Source organism: Oryx dammah, unplaced genomic scaffold (assembly GCF_014754425.2).
Source record: "Oryx dammah isolate SB20612 unplaced genomic scaffold, SCBI_Odam_1.1 HiC_scaffold_13, whole genome shotgun sequence".
Classification (NCBI taxonomy): Eukaryota; Metazoa; Chordata; class Mammalia; order Artiodactyla; family Bovidae; genus Oryx; species Oryx dammah.
The window spans coordinates 17,239,622-17,259,261 of record NW_024070197.1 but is presented as its reverse complement, the minus strand read 5'-3'; the positions used below and the strand labels follow the sequence as shown (position 1 = coordinate 17,259,261).

The 19,640-nt window shown below is 51.2% G+C and overlaps 1 protein-coding gene across 4 annotated transcripts in view; it reads left to right on the top strand.

Moving 5' to 3' along the window:
- Positions 1 to 19,640, top strand: part of SIPA1L3 (signal induced proliferation associated 1 like 3) — a 251,978-nt gene that overhangs the window by 146,272 nt on the left and 86,066 nt on the right. For all 4 annotated transcript variants that reach the window (XM_040252892.1, XM_040252889.1, XM_040252890.1 and 1 more), the window contains exons 3-6: positions 373 to 2,212; positions 6,069 to 6,199; positions 16,639 to 16,827; positions 17,634 to 17,808. In XM_040252892.1, coding sequence (XP_040108826.1) covers positions 682 to 2,212; positions 6,069 to 6,199; positions 16,639 to 16,827; positions 17,634 to 17,808 — 2,026 coding nt within the window. In that variant the 5' untranslated portion in view covers positions 373 to 681. The remainder of the gene's footprint in view (positions 1 to 372; positions 2,213 to 6,068; positions 6,200 to 16,638; positions 16,828 to 17,633; positions 17,809 to 19,640) is intronic.

Sequence of the window (19,640 nt, the reverse complement as noted above, 5' to 3'; positions counted from 1 at the left end):
GATCCTCTGGAAGGAAATGGCAACCCAATCCAGTATTGTTGACTGGGAAATACCATGGACAGAGGAGCCTGGTGAGCTGCAGTCAATGGGGTCACAAAGAGTCGGACACAATTGAGCAAGTAAACAAGAGCAGTCCTGTCAAAAACACCATGGAGGAGTGGGGGAACAGATGGAAGTAATGAGAAATAGTTAATGGTGTTGAAGCTGGTGGGAGGGCTCATCATGCTCTTCTCTCTGCTTCTGGGTACCTTTGAAATTTTCCATAAAAAAAGTTGTTTTTGTTTTTGTTTTAATAAGTAAAGTTGAAAAAAATAAGTCATTCTGTGGCAGCAGTAACCTCACATCTCACTTCTGTCTTTTCTCCCTTTTCAGCATGGCAGGGAAGGCGGCCCTGCAGCCTGCCAGCCTTCACACACAACTGCTGCTCTCTCTGCCCCGCTGACCCCACTCAGTCTGGAGGCCCCGGGACAGCGCCTGCCTCGAGAGGTTGTCCAGGCACTGCTGTCCACAGCGATGGTGGAGAATTGGACTCCACAGGCTCACAACCTTCCCATCAGGCTTCAGGGGCCAGCATCCTTCATCCTAGGACTGGTGGCCCTGAACAATGGCTGAGGGCCAGGGGACCCCATAAAGTTAGTCTACAGCTTTCAGGGGCCAGCAGCACTCCAGCGCCCGTGGACTATGACCACCTATCGGCCCATCCCCAGTGATGGTGTGGACCTGGCAGCCGGCTGTGGGGCCAGGGCGGCCGATGTCCTGCCCGGGCCGCACGCAGGGGACTACGCTCCCTTGGGATTCTGGGTGCAGAACGGCAGCGTGCCCCAGCCCGTGGGCGAGAGCACGGTCAGCGCCCCCACCCGCCCCAGCCCCACCACCCCCGCCATGCCCAAGATGGGCGTGCGCGCTCGGGTGGCCGACTGGCCGCCCAAGCGGGAGGCCCTGAGAGAGCAGAACAACCCCAGCCCCTCCCTGGACGCAGATGGCACGAAGGCCACGAAGGCAGCCCATGCCATGAGGAGCGTACAACAGAACGGACAGCCCCCCGCCGGTACCCCTACCCCGGCTTCCTCAGGGTCCAAAGCCTTGCACCGACTCGCCAGGAGGCGGTCTAAGGATGTGGAGTTCCAGGATGGGTGGCCCCGGTCCCCCGGCCGGGCCTTCCTCCCGCTGCGGAACCGCAGCAGCAGCGAGATCACCCTTAGCGAGTGCGACGTGGAGGACACGGCGGAGCCCCGGGCGGCCCGCCACACGGGGGCGCTGCCGCTCTTCCGCGAGTACGGAAGCACGTCCTCCATCGACGTGCAGGGCGTGCCCGAGCAGAGCTTCTTCGACATCCTCAACGAGTTCCGCAGCGAGCAGCCCGAGGCCCGGGGCGCCCCGAGCCTCACCGAGCTCCTGCGGGCCGATCCCGGTCCCCACGTCTCGGGGGGCGGCGGCGGCGCAGCCAAGGGGGAGGCCCGCAACGGGCAGCCCACCAAGGACAGCCTGCTGCCGCTGCAGCCCCTGAAAGAGAAGGAGAAGGCCCGCAAGAAGCCCTCGCGGGGCCTGGGCGGCGGGGACCAGGTGGACTCGTCCATCTTCCGGAAGCTGCGGAGCAGCAGAGCCGAAGGCGAAGCGGCCCGGTGCTCAGGGGAGGCTGAGGACGGCCGGAGCCCCCCGGAGGCCAGCCGGCCGTGGGTCTGCCAGAAGAGCTTCGCCCACTTCGACGTGCAGAGCATGCTGTTCGACCTCAACGAGGCGGCAGCCAACCGGGCGTCCACGGCCCAGCGGCGGAACACGACCACCGGGGCCTCGGCCGCCTCGGCCATGGCGTCCCTGACGGCGTCGCGGGCCCATAGCCTCGGTGGCTTGGACCCCGCCTTCACCAGCACGGAGGACCTGAACTGCAAGGAGAACCTGGAGCAAGACCTGGGCGACGACACCAGCAACGACCTGCTGCTCAGCTGCCCGCACTTCCGCAACGAGATTGGCGGCGAGTGCGAGCGCAACGTGAGCTTCTCACGGGCGGCCGCTGGCTCCCCAGGCGGAGGTGGGGGCGGCGGCGAGGTCCGCCCTCCGGAGCCCACCCTGAGCGCCTACCGCACCAACGCCAGCATCTCGGTGCTGGAGGTGCCCAAGGAGCAGCAGAGGACGCAGAGTCGCCCGCGGCAGTACAGCATCGAGCACGTGGACCTGGGCGCCCGCTACTATCAGGACTACTTCGTGGGCAAAGGTGACGTCGGGGGCGGACGGGCGGGTGGGGCATTGCTCCTTCATTCTCTGTGTTCGTCCTGCCCTGGCACGGAGGATGCAGAGAGGGGCTGGGGGACGCAGTGAGCCCCGTCTCATGACACGTGCTTCACACTTTGCGCTGCAGGAGACAGTAGACAGGCATTTAGCAAATATGTGCTCCGTTCAGCTGCGTGTCAGGCACTTTCTAGAGTCAAGGTATACAGTGTTGACCAGCTTAAAGCAAAAATTTTGTCTTCCTAGCATACAGTGTTTTAGTGGGGTAAGACAAGCAATTATACTAGATAAATATCTAAATATATAAGGCGTCATGAGGTGGGAGGTGCGGTGGAGAAAAGTGAAATAGGGAGGCGGGAAAACTGTCAGTGTCCGGGTGTTGCATTTTCAATAAGGAGTGGTCAGGGAGGACTTTCTAGGTGGGTCCTTTTTGAGTACTGAGCTGAAGAAAGGGAGGGAACCTTGCGGGGATTGGAGATGGTGTTCCTGGCGTGAGAAACAAGTACAAAAGTCCTGGAACATTGGGGGAATAGGATAGAGGCCAGTGTTGCTGGGACGAGTGTGTGACAGAGGCTGAAAGGAGACAAGATCACATGGGATTTTGTGAGCCATGGTGAGGACTCATTTTTACCTTAAGTGAAATGGAGCCACAGGAAGATTCTGAGTAGGAGAGGGCCTTGATCTGATTCAGGTGTCCACAGCTTCCCTCTGGGGAAGGAAGCTGTAGGGGCAGAGGATCAGGGAGACCCAGGAGGAGTCTACTGCAATAGTCCAGGCAGGAAATGGTGATGGGTAAGTCTAGGATGGGAGCCCAGGAGTGAGGAGAAAGCAGGCAAGTTCTGGATCCCCTCAGAAGGTGAAGCTGCTGATGTTTGGAGGGTGTTAACATGGGGATCACACATGGTTAAACTCATTGATGCTGATGAGGCAATCCTCAGAGGCAACAGAGCATAGTGCAAAGACCACAAATCCAGGCAGCCACAGAGGCCAGGCAGGAGACAATAGAGGGAGGCAGACCAGGCAGGGGCTGTGCAGAGGGGAACTCTGGTTCACTGTTGTCATCCAGGAAGTGTAGACAAACCCAGTGTTGCCATCCTTTCTAATTATCTAGATTCTCCTGAAATTCAGATTCTTTGAATATGGATTCTCCTATGTCAATTCAGAATTGCTTGGAACTGCCAGTAACAGGCTTAAACAACATAGATTATTTTTCTCCACATAAAAAAGTCTAGAGATGTGCACCTCAGGGCTAGTATGGTTACTCCTCAGCATCAGTGGAATGCCAGCCTTAGTGCATTAGCCTCCAAGCCCTCAGAGTGATCTCCTGATGCTCAAGATGGCTGCTTGAGTTCCAGCCATCACATCCATGTTTCCAGGCAAAGAGAAAGAGGAAAGGATTTAGACAGAATAACAGATTTCCTGTCAAGTCAGCACCCCTCCCCTACCTTTTTATTAAGTCACCCCCTTTTAAGAAGAGCATTCTCAGAAGTCCTAGCCAACTGCTTCTGTTTATTGGCCACTCCAGTCTGCAAGGTAAGCTGGGAAATGTTGGTAAGACAGAGCCTCTCTCTTTTCTTCCTCCAGGAACAGAGGTTTTCTCTTAAGAAGAAGGGAAGAATAGGTAATGAATAGGCAGCTAGTACTCCACAGCTAATTTAAAATTTTTTGTAAAGCAGTGTCCTAGTCAGACGCAATTAATGTCATCCCTCTGGGTCATCCCTCTGTCCAGAGTACAGTCTCTGGCGCTCCACCAGTGTTGGACTCAGCCTTGGGCTTGGGATGTATGTTTCATAGCTTATTAGCTACATGACACATTTTACCCCTTGTACTCTGTGTCCTTGTGTGAAGAACATAGATGATTGTAGCAGTATCATGTGTCCAGAAAAAAAGTGACACAGAGATTGGAAATTAAAGGATGAAAAAAGAAGTTCAGACAGTGCTAATCAAGAGAAAGCCAGTGAGGCAACATCAGTATCACACAAAATAGACTTCAAGGCTAACAGCATTTGTTAGAAGAACCGAAAGGACTGTTTCATGTAGATTTTCTAAAAATTTACCAAGAAACTCTAGTAGTTGTGTACCTGGTAACCTGGTTGAGGGGCATATAAATAAAATACTAATACAGCTACAGGAGGACATGAACAAATCCACAACCCATGGGAGAAGTTGACAGGGTCTGTCTTTGAAATTTACAAACCTAGTGGCCAGAATTGAGGGGATTTGAAAAAATCTGGTTTTGCATTTATATTATATTAATTTTCTATCTAACCAGCAGAGAACACATATTTCATTTAGCACATAGAAATACCTACACGGAAGGACTGTGGTAGGATCAAAGAAGATTGTACATCAAAACACTCAGTTCTTCATCAGGGAGGTAGTAAGTACTTATCATGGAGCTTTAAAAAGAAGCTGTTTTCTTTAAAAAAATAATTTCTTTGTAGCTCTGGAAGCTCAGAAATGTTAGTCATTGGTCAGTGTTTATTGAGTGCCTAGTATATTCTAGGACCTCAAGGGTACTGGGTATGCATTGGTAGAAAACAGAATAGCCCCTGCCAATGTTTCGGGGATAGATTGATATCTGTGGAGCACATTTATTCTGTTCTCTGACCAGTTGGGGAGATTGTCTAACCCCCTGCAGGTGCTGTTCTGATTGGGACCATTAATTAATGTTATTTGAGCTTTAGATAAGCCTTTAATTCACCAAGAGCATTTCATGAAACTAGGAACCCTCTTTTAAACATGGAAAGCACGGGAGTAGGAAGAAATTTCTGGCAGTGTATAGATGCCTTCTTCATGGACTGAAGTTGAGACAGACTACTGGTGGGCATGCACCAGAAGCAGGAAATACTTGGGTTAGACACCAGGAAGAACTGTTTGCCTGGAAAGGTTGTAAGACAGCAGCTTTTTTTTTTTTTTTAAAAAGCAGAGACAGCTGTCATTTCAGAGAGAGAACAAATGAGTTCCTCCATGACTCGTTAAAGGCTCAGTCACCATAAGGAAAAAAAGAGTAGTGTTGAAGTTTCCTACATCTATGGGAGCATGGCTAGATACAGGTGATGCTTAGGGACTTGAGTTGTGGTCCTGTTCTGTGATGAACGTCATGCCCTGCGGGTAGTAATAGCCAACACATCTCACTTGCTCCCTCTGTGCCTGGCTCTGTGCTCCCCACTTACTAACTTATTTAATCCTCACAGTCATGCTGAGATGTGAATCTGTCCTTCCTGATCCCACTCTACTAATGAGAATGCTGTCGAGTGACGTGGGCCACATGTAATGAGTCCAGGGCCCGGATTTCAGCCAACCAGAGGACACTTTAGTCTACAATCTTTTTTTTTTTTTTTTTTGACTAGAATTGTAACTGCTTCAAGAGGGCTAATTGGCAGCTAAGCTGCTGAGCATTTGCAAATATGAGATAATCACAGCGAGAGACGAAGTTTATTACAAGGCGGGCACCGCACTAAGTGTTTTTTTTTGTTTTGTTTTGTTGTTTTGTTTTGTTTTGTTTTTCGTGAAACCTAAGCGTTTTTTTATTTGTAGCTTCAGTTCACTCTCACATCACCTCTTATGAATTGCAGGTAGCACTAGGGTCCCCTTTTTCCTAGATGAGAACATGGAGACTCGGGAAACTTCTATGACTGCAAGAAGGTACAGTAAGGTGGGCTTGACCTCTCATGGTCTCTCCATCGATGTAGCTGCGACCAGGCATGAAGTTTGTGTGACCAGGACCCCACAGGGCACACAAGAGCCTTCCCCGACTGTCCCCTCAGCAGGCCTGCTGTGGGACGTCACCCCTCTTTCCCAGAGAGCTGGCTCTGAACTTCCTTGCTCTTCCTTCTCAGAACACGCCAATTACTTCGGGGTGGACGAGAAGCTAGGGCCAGTGGCCGTGAGCATCAAGCGAGAGAAGCTGGAGGACCACAAGGACCACGGGCCTCAGTACCAGTACAGGATCATCTTCCGGACCCGAGAGGTAGGTGCAGTCGCTCACGTGCCTGTGACATATGCCGCAGCCACTCACATCGCTGAGCCCCTACTCGGTACCTGGTCCTGTGAGCAAGCGCTGCCCCGGTTCAGCTCCTGTAATCCTTCCCACAGCCTCACAAGAGCCATCGCGTCAGTCCCCCCATTTTACAGACAACAAGACTAAGACTCCGAGACATGTATGAATCAGTAGCCAACACTGGAATCTGGTGGGTCTGACCGCAGAGCCCCGGATTCTGATATTTGCAAAAGGTTGAAGGTGGTGAGCGTAAAAAATAAAGGGACAACCGTAGGCGATTCTTTCAGGATCGTGAGGTGTCCTGCAGAGTGGAAAGGCAAATGAAAGCCGCAGGTCTCAGGCAGGGTAGGAACTGGAGGCTCTTAGGAGCGGGCACTGCTGTTGATGGGCTCAAAACATCCCAGCCCTGCTACTTGCATTCAGAATAGAGGAGCCCCTTGTCCCGGTTTGGTCCAAGTCTTCCCCTGCAATAAAGGTCAGCTGTGGCTAAGGAACGAGGCCTGTTCAGGGCACCCTGTGTGATTAGGTCTAAGGAACGAGGCCTGTTCACGGCACCCTGTATGATTAGGTCTCTTAGGTTTTAATCTACTGTCTGGGGTTCTTTGTTTGTTTGTTTTAGTTTGGCTCCCATAGACAGAGGAACTTGCCAGGCTCGTTGGAGCTTGCAAGATCTTTACTTGTGGCATGCGAACTCTCAGTTACAGCATGTGGGATCTGATTCCCTAACCAGGAGTGAAATCCAAGCCCCCAACATTGGGAGGGCTGAGTCTTAGTCCCAGTTTTTGCCTGCTTTAAGCCAGAAGTAGAATTCACTGGCTCATGAAACTGCAAGTCCAGGGGTAGGGCTGGCTTCAGGCATAGCTGGATCCAGGCACTCAAATGATGTCACCTTCCTGTCTCTTCCACTGGGCTGGCTCTGCCGCTTTTTGCATTGTGGGTTGTCATTATCTTCTGCAAACAGACCAGCTGCTCGAGTCTTCTACATCTTTATACTTTCTCCTCCACATTCTTGCCTGCTGGAGCTCTGGGAAGAACTCTGATTGGCTCTGCATGGATCACACGCCCGTGCCCCAGGCCAGTCACTGTCATCAGGGATGATAGAGGAATGCTCCACCCTGGGTCCAGGGCCAGGCAGGGCACTGTGACTGATGGTTCTGTCAGAGCCACCTGGCGGTGCTCGAGAGGCAGTTCCTCAGCAAAAGGAGAGGGAGATAGGCCAGCACAAACGATGGAGACTTCCAAAAGACCAAAAGGAAGACCTTCCAGAAAAGAGACAATCATCAGCTGGGCTTCCCAGGTGGCACTAGTGGTAAAGAATCTGCCTGCCAGTGCAGGAGACGTGAGAGACGCAGATTCGATCCCTTGAGTCAGAAAGATCCCCTGGAGAAAGGCATGGCAGCCCACTCCAGTATTCTTGCTGGGAGAATCCCATGGACAGAGGAGCCTGGCGGGCTACAGTCCATGGGGTTGCAAAGAGTCAGACATGACTGAAGCGACTTAGCACACACATCAGCTGGGCAGACCCCCAAAGTTGATCTCCCTCCCCGCATGCATTACCCCATCCCCCTTGCTCCTGGCAGACATGGGGACCAGCAGGCAGCCGCTGCCAGGGAGTTTGGCTGTGGAGCCGGCCAAACCTGGACCTCATCCAGACAGCAGATGCTGCACCAGGGGCCACGGCCCCATCCCCTCACGAAGACCTTCCCACTGAGGGGGAATGAGAGGACACAGAGGCTTTGTGGCAACGCAGGGCAGGCAGCCCCCAAAACTTGGCATCCATCCCGCAGGTGGTCCCCATCCCCCTGTCTCCCTAGCACTGCCCGCTGCCCTGCCTTTCTGGCCAGATGAGTGCCAGGGCAGAATGTGAGGCGACAGCTCACACTGCGTCAGAGTGTTTGACATATGGGGAGCGGCCAGGTGAGGTGACAGCGGCAATCATATACTAAGAAATAATATTGCAGCTGCTGTTATATTCAGGCTCACTTCACACTGTGTGTCAGGCGTTTTCTGTACTTATGTGTATTCACACACTCAAATGTCATGACAGTTGTGCAGTGAAGGCACTGTAATCCTTCTCATTGTAATGATGAAACGGGCATAGTCAGGGTAGGGGGCTTGCCCAGAGCACCCTCAGTGGGTGACAGGGCAAGGTGTCAGCTCATGCCCCGGCCACCCCTCAGCCACCTCTGGGGTTCCTCTGACTCAACTCAGGCTGTATGTACATCGGACCCATTCATGAGTTATGACCTCAGTTTCATGCCAGCGTTTTATTGTGTTTTTGTTTTTTCATGAAGACAGAACATGTAGAATGATTTTTTTTTTTTTATGTACCAGGCTTTGCTTTTTTTTGTTTTGTTTCGATTTTGGGGATTTTTTGGCCATGCTCTGTGGCTTGCAGAATCTTAGTTCTCTGACCAGGGGTCGAACCCAGGCCTCAGTAGTGAAAGCACAGAATCCTAACCGCTGGACCACCAGGGAATTCCCCCAGAATTGGTTGTGCACACTGAGAGTCGTGGAGATGCTAGGTCAGGGTGTAATATTTTTCTGTGGTTCCTATTCAGTAGGTTAGAAACCGACTTGGTGCCTTTACTGGATTATGCCTACTTCCACACATTTCCCACCCCCAATACCCATAAAAACTAGTCTCTGAGCCACCCCAGGCTGGAAAAGGTCCTTGGAGCTCAGGGACACAGGTGTGGAGTTCTCCCCTCGACAGAGATTTACTCAGCACCGCCGCCAGCCAGCTCTGCACTGGGCACTGAGGAAACTGCAGTAAATACAGCAGAGATGCTCATGGGACCCTGGGGAAGGCAGACAGTACATAGATGGCCTAGCAACTTATGCACTGTGGCATATGATGACAAGGTGGGACAGAAAGCAAGGAAGAGGTAAGTGTGGGCCTGGTAAGGTGTTTAGACCAGATAGTTAAGGGCGGTGTCACTCAGAACATTTGAGTAAAGGGCCTAAAGAAGATGAGAGAAGGAGCCATGGGGACATGTGGAAGAATGTTCCAGGTGAAGGGAACAACCTGTGCAAAAGTCCTGAGGCAGGAAAGTGCCTGGTACAATCACTTAGTGGTCGTGAAACCTTAGATGACTTCTCTCAGAGCTTCCGTTCCCTCCGTAGGATCCCTGCCTCTCAGGACTGTGGCGTAGGCTTGGTGAGGTTGCCCGTATAAAGTGGGCACTGCTGGGCCTGGCACTTGGGGAGGGCCCACAGTTAGCCTTTGGCAGGGGTCTCAGTTTCCCATCCCTTTGTCACATTCCAACCAGCCCTGTTAATTTTGGCCCAGCGTGGGGTTCACAGCCACAGATGGGCCTTTCTCTGACCTCACACATGTGCAGGCCACATGGGTATTCAGTCCTGGGCCCAGCCCCTCACAGAGTTGCCTGTTGGACACTCAGGCCTGAGGACTTTGTCATCTGGATGAAGGGGCAGAGGCCAGCAAGGGTTCCATTGCTCCTTCCAAAGGCCCTTCTTGGGACTTACCTGGTGGTCCAGTGGCGAAGACTCCACACTCCCAATGCAGGGAGCCTGGGTTCGATCCCTGGTTAGGGAACTAGATCCCACATGCCACAACTAAGGGCCAACACAGCCAAATAAATATATATTTTAATTTTAAAAAAACAAGCAAAGGCCCTTCCTGCCATGGCAGCAGAAGAGTCACATAACCCAAACGTAGAAAGGACAATAGTCATAAGAATAGTTAACACTTTTAGTGCATATTCCTGACATGTGCTGTGCCAAGTGTTTTATATTCATTGACCTTTCACAGCCTCTCAGTAGTCCCTGGATGTGGGTTCCACGGTCCCCATTCCACAGATGAAAATTCTCGAAGCCTAAGGAGATAATCACTTGTCAGGGTCCACAGTGGCAGAGCCAGGACAGGAACCCAGACTGCCTGCGTCTCCAGCCCATGCTCTTAACCTCTAGCCACCCACTGTAGGGCTGAGTTTGAATCCTGGCCCTGTGATCAGACAGCCTGGGGTTCAGTTGAGCTCTGCCACTCACCAGCATTGTGGCCTTAGGCAGATGGCTTTGCCCCTGGACGCCTCCATTTCTTCATCCAAAAGATAGACCTGTACTGTCTGCGTGCTGTCTTCAGGAAAGGCGGGAAGGCTCCCCTGGAGTGGTGCACGCGAGCTGGGAGCACACAGCTGCCGGGCAGCGAGTGTCTCTGAGCGGAAGGTGCTGTCATGATGCTGAGGTTGTGGCTGTCACTCTTTGCTGAGAGGTCAAGAGGGCCGTGCTGGGGAGTGAAGGTCAAGCTCTCGGACAGAGTTCTGTCCTTCTCCTGTCATGCACTCGTGTCTCGGGGGCCAGAGCGAGGGGCCCAGGCTGTTTTCCAAGCCAGCTGGCTGGCCCGCCCCAGATGGCCACCCCCAGCCACCAGGGAGACAGAGTGGGCCCACGTCTCCCAGCAGATGGGATGGGAGTGTTGGCAGCGCCAAGCTTCCCACCAGGGCGGGAACAGACTGGAGCTGGGCTTCGGTACTGCACACCAGAACGTCAGCCTCACCCGCCCTGAGCCTGGAAAGGACAAGCTCCAGGTCCAGGCCAGGGCAGCCCTGCCCTGAGCCCCTGGCTGGCAGGACGTGGGGACTGCCAGCAGCCAGGGGCTCCCTGGCCCAGTGGGTTCCCTTTGGCTCCCAAACATGAGCTTTTGACAGCCTTAGTTTTGTTAGGGTTAGAGGTTTAGATTCTTTTTCATTCTTTATTGAAAAAAGTAACAGTTGCTCATTAAGAATTTAAAGAGAATTTAAATGTATACACAGTAAAAAAGGAAGAATCTTGTATTAAGTGCAGAAAACAAGGGTAGTAGTGAAGCTCATTTGGGACCTCACTTGTGTTCGGGCGGTACCTCTGTTGGTGTGATGTTATCTCCAGAACATACTGTTAAGTGAGGGGAAAAAACAAACTGTAGCTTCCTCATAAGGTTAAATTTTCTTTACGTTTTTAACAACACATATGGCTTTGTGTAAATACATTTGTGTACTGTGACAACAGCTAACGTATTGAGTGCTCACTTTGTGCAGATAGATGGTAATAAGCACTGTATAAATTTTTCTTATTGAATTTATTTTTTTGACTGTGCCGGGTATTCACTGGGGCTTTCAGGCTTTCTCTGGTTGTGGGAATCAGGGCTACTCTTGGTTGTGGTGCACGGGCTTCTCATTGTGATGGCTTCTCTTCTTGCGGTTCCTGGGCTCTAGAGCACAGGCTCAGTAGTTGTGGCACACGGGCTTAGTTGTTCTGAGGCACGTGGGAGCCTCTGGGATCAGAGACTGAACCCCCGTCTCCTGCATCGGCAGGCGAATTCTGTACCTCTGAGCCACCAGGGAAGCCCTTTGTATTGAATCTTTACAACCCTTTTTGGCAGGTGCTGTTATTCCGCATTTTATTGGTAAAAGGCACAGAGAAATTCAGCAGCTTGCCAGAGTCACACAGCTGGAAAAGGGGGAGAGCCAAGATTTGAACCAAGGCAGACTGATTCCCAAGGGACCTCCCGGAAAGAACTCCGGGAGAGTGGACCAGCACGGAGGAAGGCAGGGGTGCTTCTGAGTTGGAGGCTGGTGGAGAACAGCCTGCACGGGTGGGAACCTCCTTGCTGGCGTGGCCCTGAGGCCCTTTAACAGCCCAGTGATATGATGCCAGGTGTCATCAAAGGTCTTACAGGCCGAGTGATGAGTGTAGATTTTATTGGGAGAGAGATGGACTGCTGTCAGCACCTTCTGCACAGAGGAGAGACATGATCTGACTCAAGCTGCTGCGGGAAGAACGGATTGGAGTCAGGTGGAGACCAGGGAGACCAGGAGAAGGCTGCTGTCAGTCCAGGTAGGACAGGACCAGGTGGAGGGCGGAGGTGGCCGCACGTTGCAGCCTGCCAATGCCCTACTTATCACCCCTAGCAGTGTAGTACAATCTGGGAGCTTTTCAACTGGTGGCTTTTGGTCAAGTCTTCAGAGCCAAAAATGTGACGGTAGGCCACCTGTCTCCAGTGCGGAAGAAAACGAGGACTTCTGGGCCACACTGTCTCTTGTCTCCAGCAGAGGGCGCTGTGGGACAGTGTCTGCAGGATTCAAAGGCACTGATCCTGTGGGTCCATGAGTGGAAATTCACAATCCCAGGGCCACCCAGATTGACAGAGCAAAGCATCCACATCATGGCTTTTCATGATCTATTTCAAGACTATCCTGCCTATGATAAGAGAGAGTTGTTTGTTTATAACTGGGAACTCCCAACCATGAGATCATCTTCTCTCCACGCATGCCTCTTGCCCAGGTCCTGTTTGGCAAGGGCAGGCTTTGTGTTTAGAGGCAATGTTGTGACATGTTCTTTTTGCCGTCTCTTGCGTCTGTTGACTTAGGGTGAGCGTGTTTTTCCAGGTAACGCTTAGCCGCCTCAGTCTCTTAAACTGCAGCCCCACGTGTGTTTCAGGTGCTCACAGCAGTCCCCTCGGGGGAGGATTTTTTTCCCTGTCCTGCTGTAGACCAGGGAGTTATCTTGCAGTGGCACCAGAGCTGCGGTGCCTCGCCCAGGACATGGCGTAGCCCAGCGGCCAGCAGCACTCTGTGGATGGGAGCCTGAGCTAGAGTCAGTAAGGACGTGCAGCAGGGGCTCTCAGACAGGGCTGGCATGTGTAAATGGGCACAGCCACTTGGAAAACTGCTTGGCAGTTCCATAAAAGTGAAAATTAACATGCCTGGTGACTCAGCAGTTCCTCTCCTAGGTATAAACCCAGACGCAAATGTGTTCATGTGCTCTGAGAGGTGCTTCTGTGACTGTTCCTAACAACACTCTTCGCAGTTGTCAAACACTGGAAGCAGCTTCCACGCTTATCAGCAGTAGGATGGATTAAATCCATCGTGGTAGAAACGGCAGCCTCTTGCAGCAACCTGGTCCCATCTCATAGCTGTGGCATTGTGAGAAAGAGGCCAGATAGAAATGAATACAAACACATGAAGCTCAGAAGCAGGCAGAAATAAATCATGGTGCGAAGAATTAGGATAGGATCGCTCTTGTTCTTGTTTAGTCATTGCGTAGTCCCTGACTCTCTGCAGCCCCATGCATGCACTATAGCCTGCCAGACTCCTCTGTCCATGCAATTCTCCAGGCAAGAATGCTGGGGTGGGTTGCCGTTTCCTTCTCCAGGGGATCTTCCTAACCCAGGGATCGAACCCGCGTCTGGCACACTGGCAGGTGAAGTCTTTCCCACTGAGCCACTAGGGAAGCCTAGGGTTGCTTTCAGGGAGGTGAAAAGGGACACAAGAGTTTTTTGGAGACTGATAATGTGTTTCTTCATCTGGGTGGTGATTACCTAGATATTCACTCTGTGCTAATTCCTCAAGCTGTACTTACATGTATGGTGTACTCTTCCGGAGTACATTATATTTCAGAGGGAAAAAATTACTCAAAGAGAAAAATAATGAGCTCTGGAGACATCACACCTAGGGTGGAATCCTGGTTCAGCCACTTAGCTGTGGTGACCTTGGATAAGGCACCTAGCATCTTAGAGCTTCAGTTTTCTTATCAGTAAAAGGGAGATAGTAACATTCCCCTCCCCCAACAGACCTACACATATGCTAGTATTTACAACTACGATCATGGCTGAATACAGTGCAGTTGAACTGTGCTTTCATAAATGTGACTTGTTATTAAGATAGATCTGTTAGAAAGTACTTTGTCTGCAGAGTAACAGAAAAGATGACTATAGCTAAAACAAATATGGGTTATTTTAATTATCTAACAGGAAATCTGGAGGTAGGAAGTGGCAGGGACTGACTTCTATGTGATTCTGTTGTTGTCTCATTCCTAATAATCCCAGGGTGGCTGTCGCAGCTCCAGACATCTTATCCTCATACCAGCGTCCTTAGAAAAAAATGAGCAGGTGGAAAGGGGCTTTTTAAACCAGGGGAAAACATCTTTACCAGGAAAGATAATCTGCCACAGATGTCTTCCCCAAGCTGAATTTCCTTCTCATTTCAAGGCCTGGATCTAGTCATGTGGCCACCTGTAGGAGAAACTTGGAAAGCAGCCTCTAGGGATGGGGAACGCGATGGCCGTGATTGGCTTGACTAAAGGTTTTGTTTTGTTAAGCAATTTAGACAATGTGTATTTCATAATTTACTGTTACATTCCATCAGGATATTTGTTATGACAGTCCAGATAAAACAAGTATCTTTGGAAAAAAGCTTCAAATGCTTAGGTTCATAACATGTAAATATAATGCACATAACAAAGATATAGCAGGAAACCTCCACCTACCCACCAGGGAAAAGACCCTGGTGCTGGGAAAGGCTGAGGGCAGGAGAAGGGGGCGACAGAGGATGAGATGGTTGGATGGCAACATGGACTCAATGGACATGAGTTGGAGCAAACTCCGGGAGATGGTGAAAGACAGGGGAGCCTGGGCGTGCTGCAGTCCATGGGGTCACAGAGTCAGACACGACTGAGTGGCTGAACAACAGCAGCAACCCAGAAACTGCCATATTCATCATTTCTGAAGCACCTCTGTATTGGCCACGATGCTTTCAGCTCTAAGAAAACTTAAGTTTGTAAAGTGCCAGATAGTAACTGTCTTAGGTTCCATGGGGCATATGGTCTTCTTCACACTATTGAACTCTGCTAATGTAGTGTGCAGGCAGCCACAGGTAAAACAAACAAGTGTTTTTTTATTAGTATTCTAATAAAACTTGACTTTATAGACACTTAAGTTTGAATATCATATACTTTTCACATCACACAATATTAATTTTTTCAACCATTTAGAAATGTAAAGCATTGCAGGCAGTGGGCCAGATCCAAATCACTTGTGGAAAAATGGACAACCCGACCAAAGCCAGGCACTGCAGCAGTGAAGTGAGGGGTGAATGCTGGTAGCCAACCTTTTATTTATTCATTTTGAAGCACAGTTCAAAAAATAATAATTATAATGATGATAGTATCTAACATGGAGCTCTTCCTGTGTCTCAAACACTTATTCTAAGGACTTCAAAAATATTAACTCATGTACACCTCAAAGCAATCCTAACATATTGTTATTATCACTTCTTTTTTATAGAAAAGGGAACTGAGGCACAGAGAGGTTGAGTGCATGCCTCGTGCTAGAATCTGAGCCTGGGCAGTTGGAGTCCCGAGTCCACGCTCTTAACCTCTGTGTCATGTTGCTTCTACTAGAAAGATAAATATAGTGAAGACCATGTAGGATTCTCATATAATTCAGCTGCAGTATAAATTGCAACCTGCTCTGCAACCTGCTTAATATCAGTTCAGCTCTGCAACCTGCTAAAACAACACTAACATATTTCTTTCTGTAGTGTTACGTTTTTATTGTATAGGGTGTTTTCAGCTTTTTAAAAAATTGTTGTTTAGTTGCAAAGTCATACCTGACTCTTTTGTGATCCCATGGATTGTAGCCCACCAGGCTCCTCTCTGTCCATGGGATTTCCCAGGCAAGGATACTGGAGTGGGTTGCCATTTCCTTTTCCACTAACTAAAGGTTTTAAAATCTGACTGCACATCAGAATTTCCTGAGAAGTATTAAAAGAGAATAGGTATGTAAATATACAGATATGTAAGTGTGTGTATACTATATACATACATACAAGCCTGGGCCCCACCACCAACCAGCTGAATCAGAGCCATTGGTGGTGATTTTGACAGGAAACCAGTGCTACAGTTCAAGACCCACGATGGTACTGGTGTCTGGGGCAGGCAGGTGTTTTACCTGAGTGTGTGGTAATAGACTTCCCTGGTGGCTCAGACGGTAAAGAATCCGCCTGCGATGCAGGAGACTCAGGTTCGATCCCTGGGTCAGGAAGATCCCCTGGAGAAGAGAATGGCGACCAACTCCAGTTTTCTTGCCTGGAGAATTCCATAGACCGAGGAACCTGATGGGCTGCAGTCCATGGTGTCTCAAAGAGTTGGACGTGAGTGAGCAACTAAGTACACATTAAGTAATACATGTACATGTGTTACTGTGGTAACGACAGTAAAAGTGTTTGTTAGCGTGCCGGCATCGTAGTCCCTATTTTAGTCACTGTACCTTTTATTACCTGACGCAATCCACCTCCCCACCTGCGTATCAGCTCCAGGAAGACAGGGGTCTTTGTTTTTTCACCACACTAAAGAGGGCGCTGGGACAATATTTATTGAACAAACAAAGGCTGTTCCATCCACTGTCCCAACACTCCCTGGAAGCTGAGGTGGAGCGATAGGAAGTCACTTGGTCAAGATCTCACAGCCAAGGGGCAGCAAGTTCAATTTCATTCAGACCCAGTGCTTTCCAGCCCTAGTCCAAGCTTCTGACCATCACACATGTTGCTGTGAGAACAGAACAGCCTCGTGGGCCCTCTCTCCTTCCTTCCCACGTCCTGAGAGCCTCGTCTCCCCCCTTTTCCCTGGAGCAGCTCACCACCTTGCGGGGCTCCATCCTGGAGGATGCCACACCCACCGCCATGAAGCACGGGACCGGGCGGGGCCTGCCCCTTCGGGACGCCCTGGAGTACGTCATCCCTGAGCTCAACATCCACTGCCTGCGCCTGGCTCTCAACACTCCCAAGGTGACGGAGCAGCTGCTGAAGCTCGACGAGCAAGGGGTGAGCCGGGGCCCAGGAGGGGTGGGGGCGCAGGGGCAGCAGCCTGCAGCCCCACTGCCCAACCCTCTTCCATCTCACTTTTTCTTTTCCTCCAAAGAACAGAAACCCACTCAGGCTAGCTCCAGTTAGAGGAGACACCTTCTATCAAGTTCCAGGGCTGCCAGGAGCCAGCATGTGACTGCTGGGACTCCCAAGGGAGATAGTCTAGGACTGAGGCAGCCACCGGGTCCCTGTGTGTGTCACTGCTTCCGCTCCCTCGCTGCATACTGCCTCACACAGCTCCCAGAGGTGCTATTAGGATAGAGCCTTTTACCGGCCCCAGCTAGTTGACCCTCAGTCCCAGAAGAGCCTCTCCCGGCCCCACGCTTAGGTCACGTGACTGTCCGTGGTCCAGTGACCAGGGCATCAGGGACACACAAAGCAAACACGGCTACCAGGGCTTGCCCCCCAAGAGGTAATGTCAACCCCACTGAGCCCTCCAGAATGGCCTTTTGCAGAACCCTAGCCAGTTCCAGCCCACCTACTGTGGGAAGCCGACCAGGGTGGCTGTCTTTCCCTCAAGAGAGCGCCACCTTCCACCCTTGTGTAGAAAGCCTGGGCGTGGTGGCGGCGCCCCTTGCAGTGCCCCTCTGGAAACTCGGAGAGGAAGAGGGATGGCCGGGACATGCCCCCACACCTCTTTTCTTCTCCAACTGCGGCACTGAACCCCCACGTAACCCCAGCAGCTGGAGAGAGCCCCCTCTGTCCCGCGCACCCTCCTCCACTCTGCCTGGCCTGCCTCCCTGACGCCACTCTCGCCTCTGCAGCTCTGCCGGAAGCACAAAGTGGGCATCCTCTACTGCAAGGCCGGCCAGAGCTCGGAGGAGGAGATGTACAACAATGAGGAGGCCGGCCCAGCCTTTGAAGAGTTCCTCTCCCTCATCGGGGAGAAGGTCTGCCTGAAGGGCTTCACCAAGTACGCCGCCCAGCTGGACGTTAAGAGTAAGTGGCCGCAGTGGGTGGCCTGGCGGGGGAAGCCCTAACCAGCCCACTTATCCCATGGGCCTACGGTCCAAAGGCCTGGTGATACCCTGGGGAGGACGCAGGGCAGCGGGCATTCGAGGACTCGGCTGGTGACAGTGTGGGTGTTGCAGGCACTCTGGATAAGAGTGTTGCATGTTCTAGTAAAGCCTGAAGATTGTCCTGCTGTGTGTCTCAGCACCTGCGCTCCCAGACACGTGCTCTGAGATCCCAAGCACGTGCATGCCCAGAGGGGTCCTGAGGGGGTCACAGCCACAGACACCTGCATGGTGCCCACTGTGCCCAAGGACCCCAGGGAACACAGTCCTCCTGGCCAGTCTCCCAGATCGCAGCCAGCTGGAGGTCACCTGGCCCTGGTGCTGGCCAGCCATGGCTTCAGTGACCTCACCTGTCACAGCTTATCCCCTGGGATGTGAGCCCCCGAGCACAGACATTCCTTGGTCTGTTCTATTGCTGCTTCCCTCGCACCTGCAAGTAAGTAAAGCTGGGGTCCTAAGAGGCCGAGGCATAGGCCTCCGGGGTGAGTGTGACACCCTGGAGTCAGTCACAGCGCGGCCTGGGGGTTCCCTGAGACATGGAGCGGAAACCAGCTCCTGGTGTCCTGCCTGGACAGGAAGGAGCGACTCAAGGTGATAGAAGAAAATGTGGGGAACCTGACCTTGTATCGGGTGCAGGCCTGGACAACAGTGTGACCTGAGAGGGGTGAGTTGGAATAAAATAGACAAAGAAGGAACAAGAAGTGTGTTCCAAGAAAAAGAAACAGCACATGCAAAAGCCCCGAGGTCCCAAGGCTTAAGGGAATAAATGGGAAGGACAAACTGAGGGAGGCCAGCAGGGGCCTCACATGCAGGACCTTTACTAAGATTAGTGATTTGGGTCTCTTTCCTATGAGAATTTTGAAACTCATAAGAGGCATCATTGAATACTATTAAGAAAACATTCTGGAGACTTCCCTCACGGTTCACTGGCTCAGACTCCACACTTCCAGTGCAGGGGGCCCGGGTTCAATCCCTGGTTGGAGAACTAAGATCCCACATGCCAGGTAGCCCAGAAAACAACAAAAAAGAACAGTGCATGGCATGTCCAAAAATTTTTAAAAAAAGAAAACAGTCTGGAGTCAGATAGTCTGAATTCCAGTTCAAGCCCCACCACTCACTGCAGTGTGTAAGCCCTGGGGTGAGTCACTCCATCCGTGTGCCTCAGTTTCCCCCTTGGAGTCCACAGTCAGGTGGGTTTCTCCCCGGTCATAACACCCTGCCATTAGAGAAGAAAGTGTCTTTATACTCGGGATTATCATTTCCTTCTTCATAGTTTGGCAATCTGTATATGCATCTCTAAATAATATAATCTGTTTTGCTTGTTTGGGGATATAAAGTGAATGGAATTATACAGTTTGTGCTCCTTTGTGTCTGGCATCTTTCGTTCAACATTGCATTTGTAGGATTTGCCCATGTGGTGGCCGTGACTCATTCATTTTCATGGCTGTGTATTTTTCCACAGTATGAATTGTTTATCCCTGGGACTGACATATTGAGACTAGTTGTACCCATATCCTGGGGCACTCGTGTATGATTTCTCTAGGTTGTGATCCTAGGAGATAAAGTGCTTGGGTCATCAGTGAATGCTGTCTTCAGGTTCAATAACTATTACTAAAGTTTTCCAAAGTGATTGTACCAATTTACACACCTCACCAACCGCATAAAGGGTTCTGGTTGCTCCACACCCTCACCAGCCCTTGGCACTGTCAGACTTTGAAAGGTTTACCAGTCTGGTGGGTGCTTAATATAAGATTT